The 15,195-nt window shown below is 46.8% G+C and overlaps 1 protein-coding gene across 1 annotated transcript; it reads left to right on the top strand.

The window, feature by feature from the left end:
* The first annotated feature begins 3,795 nt into the window (after positions 1 to 3,795).
* LOC108799918 (gastrula zinc finger protein XlCGF57.1-like) lies at positions 3,796 to 5,463 on the top strand. Its single transcript, XM_018571865.1, has one exon. It carries the CDS (start codon positions 3,796 to 3,798, stop codon positions 5,461 to 5,463), a length of 1,668 nt encoding a protein of 555 aa, XP_018427367.1.
* Positions 5,464 to 15,195: the final 9,732 nt, after the last annotated feature.

Genomic DNA, 15,195 nt, shown 5'->3' with positions numbered 1-15,195 from the left:
GAGCTTGAGGAGATGAGCTTGAGGAGATGTGCTTGAGATGAGCTTGAGGAGATGTGCTTGAGATGAGCTTGAGGAGATGTGCTTGAGGAGATGTGCTTGAGGAGATGTGCTTGAGGAGATGTGCTTGGGGAGATGAGCTTGAGGAGATGTGCTTGAGGAGATGTGCTTGAGGAGATGAGCTTGAGGAGATGAGCTTGAGGAGATGTGCTTGAGGAGATGAGCTTGAGGAGATGTGCTTGAGATGAGCTTGAGGAGATGTGCTTGAGGAGATGTGCTTGAGGAGATGTGCTTGGGGAGATGAGCTTGAGGAGATGAGCTTGAGGAGATGTGCTTGAGATGAGCTTGAGGAGATGTGCTTGAGATGAGCTTGAGGAGATGTGCTTGAGGAGATGTGCTTGAGGAGATGTGCTTGAGGAGATGTGCTTGGGGAGATGAGCTTGAGGAGATGTGCTTGAGATGAGCTTGAGGAGATGTGCTTGAGATGAGCTTGAGGAGATGTGCTTGAGGAGATGTGCTTGAGGAGATGTGCTTGAGGAGATGTGCTTGGGGAGATGAGCTTGAGGAGATGAGCTTGGTCAGTTTCCGAACACAGAAGGAAGCTTTGCTAACAGAAGCCCAATTTCTCCGGAAAGAACTTGACAACGAGAGGCAAATTACAGATTCTCTGAAGGTAGAGCTTGAGGAGATAAGTAATAGGAGAGCATGGGGGGTCACCCATGAGGCTGTCAAGAGCAACCAAGAAATGGAACATTTGAAGAACCAACTTTCTGAGTTAGAAAAGAAACTCAATTTTGAAGAGCAGAGGTCAGATTTTACGGGAAGCCAATGGAACATCGAAGCCAAGGAACAAAACCGAAAAACAAGATGGTAAAAATCCGCATGCTCATCAGCAGTCAGAAGATTCTAAACGAAGGCAAATCAACGAACAAACAAACAAAAAAAAAAAAGGTAAAAGCTACGTTTTTCAACTCAGTCCAAGAAACTTTTGATGCAGTGAAAAGAATTTGTGAGACACCATAAGGAAAAAAAAAAAATCAAACGAGCAAAAGAAGCCGTGAAGGAGGACTTGAAGAAATTCTCCGATTCGGTGAAAAACAACATTCCGGCACTTTAAAGACTAGGGATGCACCGATACCGATACGAGTATGGGTGCCGATACCGAGTATTTGGGTGAGGTTCCCGTCTCATTTCAGGGAGGTGGCCGTCTCATTTCAGGGAGTTTCCCGTCTCATTTCAGGGAGGTTCCCGTCTCATTTCAGGGAGGTTCCCGTCTCATTTCAGGGAGGTGGCCGTCTCATTTCAGGGAGTTTCCCGTCTCATTTCAGGGAGGTTCCCGTCTCATTTCACGGAGGTTCCCGTCTCATTTCCGGGAGCTGTCCGTCTCATTTCAGGGAGGTGCCAGTCTCATTTCAGGGAGGTTCCCGTCTCATTTCCGGGAGCTGTCCGTCTCATTTCAGGGAGGTTCCCGTCTCATTTCACGGAGGTTCCCGTCTCATTTCCGGGAGCTGTCCGTCTCATTTCAGGGAGGTGCCAGTCTCATTTCAGGGAGGTTCCCGTCTCATTTCCGGGAGCTGTCCGTCTCATTTCAGGGAGGTGCACGTCTCATTTCAGGAGGCGAGCCCCATTCTGAGGCTACTCTAGAGATCACATGACCATGAAAAAGAATACCAGCACACCTAATCATGTGACACACAAGGTCCTGCAGGGAAAGAGCACACCTGATCATGTGATACACAAGGTCCTGCAGGGAAAGAGCTCACCTGATCATGTGATACACAAGGTCCTGCAGGGAAAGAGAACACCTGATCATGTGACACACAAGGTCCTGCAGGGAATGGATCGGACTTGTTCTTCCAGAACATCCCACAGATGATCCATTGGACTGAGATCTGGAGAATTTGGAGGTGGAGTCATCACCTCAGACTCGTTGTGTTCCCCAAACCATTCTTCCCCCATGTGTGCATTGTGGCCGGGCGCATTATCCTGCTGAGAGAGGCCACTGCCATCAGGGAGTACCGTGTCCATGAAGGGGGGGCGGGGTCAGGGACAATGTTTAGGTCGGTGTCAGAGTGACATTCACATGAGTGGCCGGACCCGAGGTGTCCCAGTAGAACATTGCCCATCACACTGCCCCTCCCCCGGCTTGTCTTCCTCCCATAGTACATCCCGGTGCCGTCTCTTCCCCAGGTAAGTGACACACATGGACCCTGCCATCCACATGATTCATCAGACCCGGCCACCTCCTTCCATCGCTCCGTGCTCCAGTTCTGACGCTCACATGACCACTGTAGGCGCTTTTGGCGGTGGACACGGGTCAGCATGGGCCCCCTGACCGGTCTGCGGCTACACAGGCCCCCATACACCACGACCCGCGATGCTCTGTGTGCTCAGACACCTATCTATCAGAACCAGAACCATGAACTTTATCAGCAATCGGATCTACTTTTAGAGCCACAAATCTGATAAACGCGGTCAAGCGATAAGACGGCGTCCTCCGAGTCCGGTAAGGAGGACGCAACGGGTCTACTGTCGTTATTTTCCTCCGTTGTGAGGTCACAGGTATCAATATTGGTCCAGACTGCTGAGAAATCCCCGCAGCTCCCGAACTCTCCACCAGGTGGCAATCTTGGCGGTTTATCTTCAGCGGAACGCTCTGACAGGAAGTGATGCGAGACACAAACAGGAAGTGATGTCATCTATAAATAGTTCCGGGTGAGAGGTGAGTTGGGAGGAAGTAGAGAGGAGACATTGCTGGAACTGGAGGCAGAGGAGGTAATAAGATATTATTTTATATCTACACCCAGTAACCCCTCTCCCCCCACACACACACCAAGAACGCTTTTGTCCTCTCAATACATCCTAAATATAGAGCCATTTATCCAACTGTCCATCCAGAGCCGCCATTTATAGACCGGATACACCCTAAATATAGAGCCATTTATCCAACTGTCCATCCAGAGCCGCCATTTATAGACCGGCCCCCACACACACACCAAGAACGCTTTTGTAGACCGGATACATCCTAAATATAGAGCCATTTATCCAACTGTCCATCCAGAGCCGCCATTTATAGACCGGATACATCCTAAATATAGAGCCATTTATCCAACTGTCCACCCAGAGCCGCCATTTATAGACCAGATATATCCTAAAGAAGGTCTGAGATGGTGTACCAAACCTAAATAAGTCACCAGTTATTATCCATCTGCAGAGAGTCTCGGCCTGTAGAGATCATATGACCTCACCAAGGATGATGGAGGAGGACCGGAGTCACATGACTGAGAGGATACTAAACTTCACCCTGGAGATCATCTACCTGCTGACCGGAGAGGTGAGAAGGATTCTGGGAGGGTCTCGCTATATCCATATTATCTCATTTTATAGATCACAGACGTCTCTGTAGAGGTAAGGGGCATTAACTATGATCTTTATCACAGAATATTCCCGTTGCGAAGTCTGGGGACCGCGTGACCATCAGAGTGCCTCCAACTCACCGCCTTAGACTTGAGAGGAACAACAAGAAAAAGATTGTAGAAGTCACCAAGAAGATGATGGAGCTGCTGACGGGAGAGGTGAGCGGTGCCGGGGATTCTGGGACATGATCCAGGAACAGACAAGGGGCGTGTCTGGGTGGTGACGGTATCATTTAATGAGGAGGAGATACTGTACACCATATGAAGGTCCATCTCCATTCCTCAATATAACGTCATGTGACCAACAAATGAGGAGGAGATACTGTACACCATATGAAGGTCCATCTCCATTCCTCAGTAGAAGGTCATGTGACCATTATCGATGAATATAACTATAAATCTCTTTCCGGCAGGTGGATACGACGTCTGGGACACCTCAGAGGAACATCTCATGACCTCTCCAGAAGATGACGCAATAGATTTCAGGATCATCCAATGTTCTCCAGAAGCCAAGTGCGATGCTCCGAGTATACATCAGATCCTGCACTGTGCGGACGTTTCGGTAGATCCCTTCTACTCTAAGGATACTTCTTACAAGTTCCACACTGATAACCCAAATCTTTATCCCGTAGCTCACAATGGAATGGAAATACCGGCAGAACTAACGCATTTCGAGGATCACTTTGATAACTTCCATGCTGTTTCCCCGCATATCCTTCCAAGACTTCACCTCGAAGACGGGACACCAGATCCCTACAACCCCGAGGAATCGTCTCCTGATCACTTAGATGGCATTGTACTAAAAGTTGAAGAGATCCTTCCATATTCTATGGACGATGATTGCTTAGCACTGACCCCAGGTCCCTCTGTACATCAGAACGTGGGAGAACATCTATTTCCATGTTCTGAGTGTGGGAAGTGTTTTACCAATGAATCATATCTTACGTGTCATGAAAGGGTTCACACTGCGGCCAGTCCCTATCCATGTCTGGAGTTCGGGAAAGGTTTTGTATCGGAACCGCAACTTACCACACACGTCATTAATCACACCGGAGCGCTGCACTATTCCTGCTCGGAGTGCGGGAAGAGTTTCTTGCACAAGCGCAACATTGCCAGACATCTGAGACATCACACGGGTGAAAGGCCGTATGTGTGCTCAGAGTGTGGCCAGTATTTCATGCAGAAAGTTCATCTGACGAGACACCTGAAAGTTCACACGGGTGAAAAGCCGTATATGTGCTCAGAGTGTGGCCAGTATTTCATGCAGAAAGGTCATCTGACCAGACACCTGAAAGTTCACACCGGCGAAAAACCTTTTTTGTGTTCAGAGTGCGGGAAAAGTTTTCCGCGGAAAGATACATACATCAATCACCAGCAAATCCACATGGACAAAAAAATGTATTCATGTACGGAGTGCGGGAAAGGCTTTGCTCTTAGAGGGATGCTTATTATACACCAGCGAACCCACACAATGGAGAAGCCAACAAAATCTGAACGTGGTACATCTTTAAAAGCAACATCCCAACTTCAAGTACATCAAAGTGTGCACACGGTAGAGAAGATCTTTTCATGCCCCGAGAGCGAGAAATCGGACCTTGTGAGATATCAGGGAGTTCACTTCACCGAGAAAGCCGGCGAACACGGCAAAGGTTTCTCGCTGAACGTAAGCCCCGTTACCCAAGTCCTCGCCAAAGAGAAGCCATTTTCCTGTTTAGAGTGCGGGAAATGTTACAGACAGAAAAGGCACCTGCTTACGCACCAGAGAATTCACACTGGCAAGCTTCCTTATAAATGTTCAGAGTGCGGGAAATGTTTCAACGAGAAACGGTACCTCGTGAATCACCAGAGGAATCACATTGGCGAGCGTCCTTTTTCATGTTCAGAGTGCGGGAAAAGTTTTACGTGGAAGGAAAGCCTCATAAGGCACAAGAAGTTTCACAGTGGAGTGCGCCCGCACGCCTGTTCAGAGTGTGGCAAATGTTTTACTCAGAGAGGGGACCTTCTTAGACACCATAGAACCCACATGGACAAGTTTCTTTTCTCATGTTAGGAGCAGGAAATGTTTCTGTCACAATACATATCTTATTAAACACGAGTAAAGTCATACGTGTGCGTGTGTTATTTTTCATATACAAGGACAGGGAGAGATCATTTCAATAGTTAGGAGATAATTCAAACTAGAGAGCAGCCATGATCATGTTGCAGTGTGGGAAATGTTTCTTTCAAAGACGAGTCCTTCTGTCCCTCCAGAGAATACACACGGGTGAGTATCCCTTCGAGGTCTTGAGGACCATGACCAGTTGCCATTAAAGTGCACATGAATGTATTCACATATTAATATCAATCAGTAAAATCACATTCAAACAATCCCTCGTTCATCTCTGTAGCTATAGGCACTGTGGAGAAATGAATTCTCAAAGTTCAGAACACAGCGGCCGAGTCCCAACCTTAGACTCTTTGTTAGGAATCTTTGAGAATGAATTACTTCACGGTGCAATCTGCTAGAAATGGTTTATCGTAAGGCCACGCCTCCCTTCTGCTGGGTTACTGCTTCCTGCCTTCTCCAAAAGCTACTGCTGTCACACCAGGCTACGATTGGTCACCCAAAGGTCTAGATTAGCTGTTCTCAACCACCATGTCATGGCCTCTCTCCTGTTGGGTGGTGGCTTCCTGTCTTCCCCAACAGCTACTGCTGTCACACCAGGCTCCGATTGGCCACCCGAAGGACCAAGCTCTATGGTCTAGATCAGTTCTCAACCACAAGGCCGTGGCCTCAAATCTGCCCGAGTTTCAGCTTCCTGTCTTCTGCTACTGCTGTCACACCAGGTTCAGACTGGCCACCTGAAGGACTAAGCTCCATGGTCTAGATTCATTCTTAACGGCGGTTCTCGACCACCTGTCTTCTGGTCCCTTTTCTGGATCTGGTAAAGGAGTCTGTCAGCACTATTGGACTGGGCACATTTCCATTCCTAGATTACTGGTCCACCACACTCGTACATGGACACAGACAGTGGACTTTGGTGGGTACAACATTGTTTTAGAAGGTACATTTAAAAAAACCTGAATGGGTGGTGGGGACTGGGAAAGGGGTGGTGTGGTTGGCAGGGGAATCGTTTCGGTTTTGCCCAGAGATGGGCTTTAAGGTTTGACCTGGATCCTTAGATCTCACAATTGATGACCAGAAGGCAAAGAAAGGAAACCCTTAGAGAGTGTTATCTTATTTCCTTCTATAGAAGCCTCCACCACTACATCTAAGAGTTCCATCTCTGATCCCATCCTGTGTATGGAGCCTCCACCACTACTACATCTAAGACTTCCATCTCTGATACTATCCTGTGTATGGAGCCTCCACCACTACTACATCTAAGACTTCCATCTCTGATACTATCCTGTGTATGGAGCCTCCACCACTACTACATCTAAGACTTCCATCTCTGATACTATCCTGTGTATGGAGCCTCCACCACTACTACATCTAAGACTTCCATCTCTGATACTATCCTGTGTATGGAGCCTCCACCACTACTACATCTAAGACTTCCATCTCTGATACTATCCTGTGTATGGAGCCTCCACCACTACTACATCTAAGACTTCCATCTCTGATACTATCCTGTGTATGGAGCCTCCACCACTACTACATCTAAGACTTCCATCTCTGATACTATCCTGTGTATGGAGCCTCCACCACTACTACATCTAAGACTTCCATCTCTGATACTATCCTGTGTATGGAGCCTCCACCACTACTACATCTAAGACTTCCATCTCTGATACTATCCTGTGTATGGAGCCTCCACCACTACTACATCTAAGACTTCCATCTCTGATACTATCCTGTGTATGGAGCCTCCACCACTACTACATCTAAGACTTCCATCTCTGATACTATCCTGTGTATGGAGCCTCCACCACTACTACATCTAAGACTTCCATCTCTGATACTATCCTGTGTATGGAGCCTCCACCACTACTACATCTAAGACTTCCATCTCTGATACTATCCTGTGTATGGAGCCTCCACCACTACTACATCTAAGACTTCCATCTCTGATACTATCCTGTGTATGGAGCCTCCACCACTACTACATCTAAGACTTCCATCTCTGATACTATCCTGTGTATGGAGCCTCCACCACTACTACATCTAAGACTTCCATCTCTGATACTATCCTGTGTATGGAGCCTCCACCACTACTACATCTAAGACTTCCATCTCTGATACTATCCTGTGTATGGAGCCTCCACCACTACTACATCTAAGACTTCCATCTCTGATACTATCCTGTGTATGGAGCCTCCACCACTACTACATCTAAGACTTCCATCTCTGATACTATCCTGTGTATGGAGCCTCCACCACTACTACATCTAAGACTTCCATCTCTGATACTATCCTGTGTATGGAGCCTCCACCACTACTACATCTAAGACTTCCATCTCTGATACTATCCTGTGTATGGAGCCTCCACCACTACTACATCTAAGACTTCCATCTCTGATACTATCCTGTGTATGGAGCCTCCACCACTACTACATCTAAGACTTCCATCTCTGATACTATCCTGTGTATGGAGCCTCCACCACTACTACATCTAAGACTTCCATCTCTGATACTATCCTGTGTATGGAGCCTCCACCACTACTACATCTAAGACTTCCATCTCTGATACTATCCTGTGTATGGAGCCTCCACCACTACTACATCTAAGACTTCCATCTCTGATACTATCCTGTGTATGGAGCCTCCACCACTACTACATCTAAGACTTCCATCTCTGATACTATCCTGTGTATGGAGCCTCCACCACTACTACATCTAAGACTTCCATCTCTGATACTATCCTGTGTATGGAGCCTCCACCACTACTACATCTAAGACTTCCATCTCTGATACTATCCTGTGTATGGAGCCTCCACCACTACTACATCTAAGACTTCCATCTCTGATACTATCCTGTGTATGGAGCCTCCACCACTACTACATCTAAGACTTCCATCTCTGATACTATCCTGTGTATGGAGCCTCCACCACTACTACATCTAAGACTTCCATCTCTGATACTATCCTGTGTATGGAGCCTCCACCACTACTACATCTAAGACTTCCATCTCTGATACTATCCTGTGTATGGAGCCTCCACCACTACTACATCTAAGACTTCCATCTCTGATACTATCCTGTGTATGGAGCCTCCACCACTACTACATCTAAGACTTCCATCTCTGATACTATCCTGTGTATGGAGCCTCCACCACTACTACATCTAAGACTTCCATCTCTGATACTATCCTGTGTATGGAGCCTCCACCACTACTACATCTAAGACTTCCATCTCTGATACTATCCTGTGTATGGAGCCTCCACCACTACTACATCTAAGACTTCCATCTCTGATACTATCCTGTGTATGGAGCCTCCACCACTACTACATCTAAGACTTCCATCTCTGATACTATCCTGTGTATGGAGCCTCCACCACTACTACATCTAAGACTTCCATCTCTGATACTATCCTGTGTATGGAGCCTCCACCACTACTACATCTAAGACTTCCATCTCTGATACTATCCTGTGTATGGAGCCTCCACCACTACTACATCTAAGACTTCCATCTCTGATACTATCCTGTGTATGGAGCCTCCACCACTACTACATCTAAGACTTCCATCTCTGATACTATCCTGTGTATGGAGCCTCCACCACTACTACATCTAAGACTTCCATCTCTGATACTATCCTGTGTATGGAGCCTCCACCACTACTACATCTAAGACTTCCATCTCTGATACTATCCTGTGTATGGAGCCTCCACCACTACTACATCTAAGACTTCCATCTCTGATACTATCCTGTGTATGGAGCCTCCACCACTACTACATCTAAGAGGTCCATCTCTGATACTATCCTGGAAAGTAGAGTAATTAACACGCATGGAGATCCCTAGAAATGGTAGACATTTCCAAGGCCCTGACCTCTTGATCAAATCCTGGACAGCTGCTATGTAGGACCTCCGACACATTCTACATTCTATATCTGAATTTGTACAAGCAGCACCTCATTTTTACCATTTTCGACTGTCTAGGGTCTCCTTTATCCCTTGGCCAACCTCTAGACTCCCAACTACCTCACCGTAGAACGAGATCCCCAATGTACTTTGGGGTTCAACAGATTCCACCCCCTTCGTTAGGGTTAGTAGGGTGTCCGAGTGAAGGAGAATTGCTAAAAATGAATCTCCTAGGAGGACTTGTCCTACATCTCCATTCATGATCCCGAATACTACTGAGCCTTCACCCCCCCAAATGCAGGACACTGAAGTCTCTATCGCTTGTTCCGTATTGGTTGGATCTTTCCACCGTACAATACCCTCAACAACATATAATATTCGTGGTTCTTCTAGTGGTTGTCCTCAGATTTCCTTGACTTCCTACATTTCCACCACTTTTGTCTTCACCAGATGGCTTCTGGTTGTACGCCCCAAGTCACCAGAACGTGTCGGAAACCCCTTCTCGTGATGAGGAGCATGCTCCAAGTCACAAGAACTTTTTGGAAACCCCTTCTCCTTTTGAGGAGCCTTCAGAACCTCTTTGAGAACCGAAAGCCAACTCTTTTCTTTTTTGGTTCTTTCATTTCAAGCTGTAGAAACAAAAACAGCGAACGTTACAATGTAACAATTTCCCCACAAGAGGTACAAAGCTGAAACTTATCACAACTTCCTCGTAGAGAGTCCGGCAAGGAGGACTCTACGGTTACTATTCTTATTCTCCTTCTTATGAAGCAACAGGAGATCAAAAATCTACGGATCACCATGGACACAAACAGTAGCCGGTAGTCTTCAGACGGCTGTATGGAGCTTGCAGCTATCATACTTTCCACAAGATGGAGACCTCAAGTATTATAAGTGGAACGCACAATGGCAGGAAGTGTTATGATGAGTAGACTCAGAGTTCCGGGTGAGAGGTGAGATGGATACATCCTAAATATAGAGCCATTTATCCAACTGTCCATCCAGAGCCGCCATTTATAGACCAGATACATCCTAAATATAGAGCCATTTATCCAACTGTCCATCCAGAGCCGCCATTTATAGACCGGATACATCCTAAATATAGAGCCATTTATCCATCTGTCCATCCAGAGCCGACGGTTTAACTTCTGAGTTATATCTCAGTTTATTTCCTATCTACAGAAGGGTTGTCCTGTTTACAGGACAGATGAAGGAGGATGGAGGAGCAGTGGAGGAACATCACGGAAAGGCTACTAAACTTCACCCTGGAGATCATCTTCCTGCTGACCGGAGGGGTGAGGAGGATTTTTTGAGGTCACATGACATCACTCTTATCTCTATTCATAAAACTTAGACTTGACTAGAAAGGTGAGGAAGATTCTGGGAGGGTCACATAGTTAGATGCTTAAAAAAAAAACACAAGTCCACCGACTTCAACCAATAGTCCTTTGAGTTCAACCCATAAGCAACCTGTTGCTTTTTCTATGCAGAGCTTTCCTCCTCTGAAGGATGAAGACCAGCTCACCTTTACCGTGCCTCCACCTCGCTCCTTGATGATTAAGATAAACAACGGTTGTGTGTCAGGTTCCTATAAGGTGTCAGGATGTCTCTGTCTATCTCTCCATGGAGGAGTGGGAGTATCTAGAAGGACACCGGGATCTCTACAAGGACGTGGTGATGGATCAGCTTCCTCTCACATCACCGGGTAAGAGGAGGCTAGGATATGAATGATTGGCCAGCAACATGGATAACATTCCTCAGTAATGGAAAGACGGAGAAATCCCCATCCTTAGAGATATTGTCCGTTATATAAAAGGTCCATCTCCATTCCTCAATATAACGTCATGTGACCAACAAATGAGGAGGAGATACTGGACACCATATGAAGGTCCATCTCCATTCCCCAATATAACGTCATGTGACCAACAAATGAGGAGGAGATACTGGACACCATATGAAGGTCCATCTCCATTCCTTGGTGTATGTACGCAATGTGGTCGGTATAATAATTAATAGAAGTCTCTTTCCATCAGATGGACACGATGTCTGGAGAACCTCGAAGGAACATCTCATGTCCTCTCCAGCAGATGACTCAATAGATTTCAGGATCATCCAATGTTCTCCACAAGTAAAGCCCGATGCTCGGAATACACATCACAGACTTTCCTATGGAGGTAGATCAGGAGATCCCTCTAATCCTGAGGAACCTTCTCATAATTTACATACCGATACCCCAAATATTGATCCCGGAGATCACGTGGACAGATCAGCAGATTCTGCTAATCCTGAGGAACATTCTCAGAAGTTTCCCACTATTCCGAATATTCTTCCAAGAATTCCCATTGCAGATAACACATCAGATCCTCCTGATCCCGAGGGATCTTCTCATGGTCATTCAGATGCCTCCACACACAAAGATGAAGCAATATTTCCACAGTCTACAGATGATAGATGTTTACCATCAACAGCAAATCCAAAGACCAACGCAGAAGAGCGACCATCTTCTTGCTCTGAGTGCGGGAAGTGTTTCATTACAAAATCAGATCTTGTCAGTCATTCAAAAGTTCACAGTGGAGTTTGGCGCTATCCCTGTCCAGAGTGCGGGGAATCTTTCCTAGACCGATGCGACCTCATCGAACATCTGAATTGTCACATGGGTGAAGGATATGTGTGCAAGGAGTGTGGGAAGTGTTTTAAGGACAAACCTCAGCTGACGAGACATCTTGTCGTTCACACAGGCAAGAAACCTTTTTCGTGTTCGGAGTGTGGGAAACGTTTTCCTCGGAAAGACACACTCATTATGCATCAGAGAACTCACAGGGGCAAGAAGACCTTCTCATGTCCAGAGTGCGGGAAAATGTTCTTTAAAAAATCAGACTTTGTTACGCACATGAAATCTCACCCCGGCAAGAAGCCCTTTACATGTTCCGAGTGTAAGAAATGTTTTTCTAAGAAAGGAAGCCTCGATGTCCATATCTAAATCCACACCGGCGAGAAGCCATTATCCTGTATAGAGTGCGGGAAATGCTTGGTTCAGTAAGGAAGCCTTCTCGCACACCAGGGAACCCACACAGGCCAGAATCTATTTTCATGTGTACAGTGTGGGAAATGTATCACATCAACAGGGAATCTGATTAACCATTAAAGACTTCATGCTCTGAGACTGGGAAATGTTTCAGTCAGATGTGACCGTCTGACACACCAGAGACAACTCATGTGTGACTCCCCCCCTCCCTAGTCCTGTGTGACTGTGTCTCTGCAGACTATCCCTCCTCCCCTGTGTGACTGTGTCTCTGCAGACTATCCCTCCTCTCCTGTGTGACTGTGTCTCTGCAGACTATCCCTCTTCTCCTCTGTAACTATGTCTCTGCAGACTATCCCTCTTCTCCTCTGTAACTATGTCTCTGCAGACTATCCCTCCTCTCCTCTGATGTTTCTCTGCAGACTATCCCTCCCCTCCTGTGTCTCTGCAGACTCTCCCTCCTCCCCTCTGATGTGTCCCTGCAGACTCTCCCTCCTCCCCTCTGATGTGTCTCTGCAGACTATCCCTCCTCCCCTCTGATATGTATCTGCACACTCTCCCTCCACCCCTCTGATGTGTCTCTGCAGACTCTCCCTCCACCCCTCTGATGTGTCTCTGCAGACTATCCCTCCTCCCCTCTGATGTGTCTCTGCACACTCTCCCTCCTCCCCTCTGATGTGTCTCTGCAGACTATCCCTCCTCCCCCTGATATGTATCTGCACACTATCCCTCCTCCCCTCTGATGTTTCTCTGCAGACTCTCCCTCCTCTCCTGTGTCTCTGCAGACTCTCCCTCCTCCCCTCTGATGTGTCTCTGCAGACTATCCCTCTTATGTTTCTCTGCACACTATCCCTCCTCCCCTCTGATGTGTCTCTGCAGACTATCCCTCCTCCCCCTGATATGTATCTGCACACTATCCCTCTTCCTCTCTGATGTTTCTCTGCAGACTCTCCCTCCTCTCCCGTGTCTCTGCAGACTCTCCCTCCTCCCCTCTGATGTGTCACTGCAGACTATCCCTCCTCCCCTCTGATGTATCTCTGCTCTCTCTATATATATATTATTTTACTATTTTTTACCTGTAAATTGCTTAGAAAATAATATATTTTTGTAAGACAAAATTATGAACATAAATCTTTGTTATGAACAACTTTCTGGTAACAAATTCCCCCACTCTTCCATCTCCACAATATCTCACCAGAATCAATTCATGACAGACGACCAATGGCCTTCTAGTCCGGAGCGGCCTACAACCCCCCGCAATGGCTCCTCTAAGTTAATGACTTACATTGAATCCGGTTCCTTCTCTTTCTCCAGCTCCACAAATACCCAAATAAAATAACTGTTGACTTTGAACGAGGACAACGAAAGAACTTGGCCGATGTTGGCAGCTCTTGTGGCCACCATCCAAGGCTTGTTCTTCTACAGTCCACCAACACATGTCCGTGATGGTTCCCCTTCATCCAGGTCATGGTAGAACTAGTAGCAGTCGGTCACTTGGACCTGATCTGGAACGTTGAAGACGTTTTGCTGCTCATGGAAAGGGCTTCCTCAGTTCTAATGAGTGTCGGGAACATCACGAGGGGATGCACATTCCCGAGCATGTTCTTGAGAAGATGTGTAGACCACCATGTTAAAATGAAGGAGGACAAGACCTAAGGTCTACCGAAACCCAAGAGCTGTTGATGTTGCCATCAATCCAATGTCCTCACTTCCCGTAGACTTGAATCTTAATTACCGTCTGTAAAATACAAACCTCGCTGATCCCCTAATTTTTTTTTGAAGGCCATGATGGGCGCGCAAAAACTAAACATCATCGTGAACAAAAAAAGTGCACTAGGGTGTGTCTTAATGATCCATCTCTCAAAGAGTTAGGGCCCTTTCCCTGACAGCCGAAGCCAGGAGGACCCATTCCTCGGAGTCAATGAAGCCAACCAACGAGTACTAGTTTGGAGGCTCTCCAGAAGAGAGACCTCCAGTTCACGGGAGGAAGGAACCTAATGGCCACAGATCCTTCCCCTAGACCCCAGGGCAGGTCCAAAGTCCCACACACATGAAAAGGGTCCCCTAAACAATGGAGAGAGGTAGGTGTTTGTAGTCTTGTCCTAGAATCATTTTTGTGTCCTGGTGTAAGATGACTATCTTGGTCATCGGGAGACTTGTCCTGCAATTGTTTGATCTCTCGATGTATCGTGACTTCCTATCAGAGATCATACAATGGACAAAGTGATGTTCCTCCACCAAAACATGTCCGTGATGGTTCCCCTTCATCCAGGTCATGGGTGAACTAGTAGCAGTCGGTCACTTGGACTTATTCTGGAATGTTGAAGACGTTTTGCTGCTTATGGAAAGAGCTTCCTCAGTTCTATTGAGTGTCGGGAACATCACCCAACACACGAGGGGATATACATTCCAGAACATGTTCTTGAGATGTGTAGACCACCATATCAAAATGAAGGAGGATAAGAACTAAGGTCTATCGAAACCCAAGAACTGTTGATGTTGCCATCCACCCAAAGTCCTCCTTACTTCCCGTAGACTTGAATCTCAATTATCTTCTGTAAGATACAAACCTCGCTCTCCCTCACTGTTTTTTGAAGCCCGTGGTCGGTGCGCAAAACCTAAACACCATCGTGAACGAAAAAAGTGCACTGGGGTGTGTCTCAATGATCCATCTCTTAAAGAGGTGGGGGCCCTCTCCAGAATGGGTCCACCTGGCTTCGGCTAGGTGGACATGAGTGCTCTCATGTCCACC

The sequence above is a fragment of the Nanorana parkeri genome, unplaced genomic scaffold, assembly GCF_000935625.1.
Source record: "Nanorana parkeri isolate BGI_ZX_2015 unplaced genomic scaffold, ASM93562v1 scaffold1855, whole genome shotgun sequence".
NCBI classification, from domain to species: Eukaryota; Metazoa; Chordata; class Amphibia; order Anura; family Dicroglossidae; genus Nanorana; species Nanorana parkeri.
This window is presented reverse-complemented; position numbering and strand designations above follow the sequence as displayed.

What these genes read in the sequence shown, in the direction of transcription:
- LOC108799918 (XM_018571865.1), top strand. Translation starts at nt 3,796, where the DNA reads ATGAATATAACTATAAATCTCTTTCCGGCAGGTGGATACGACGTCTGG.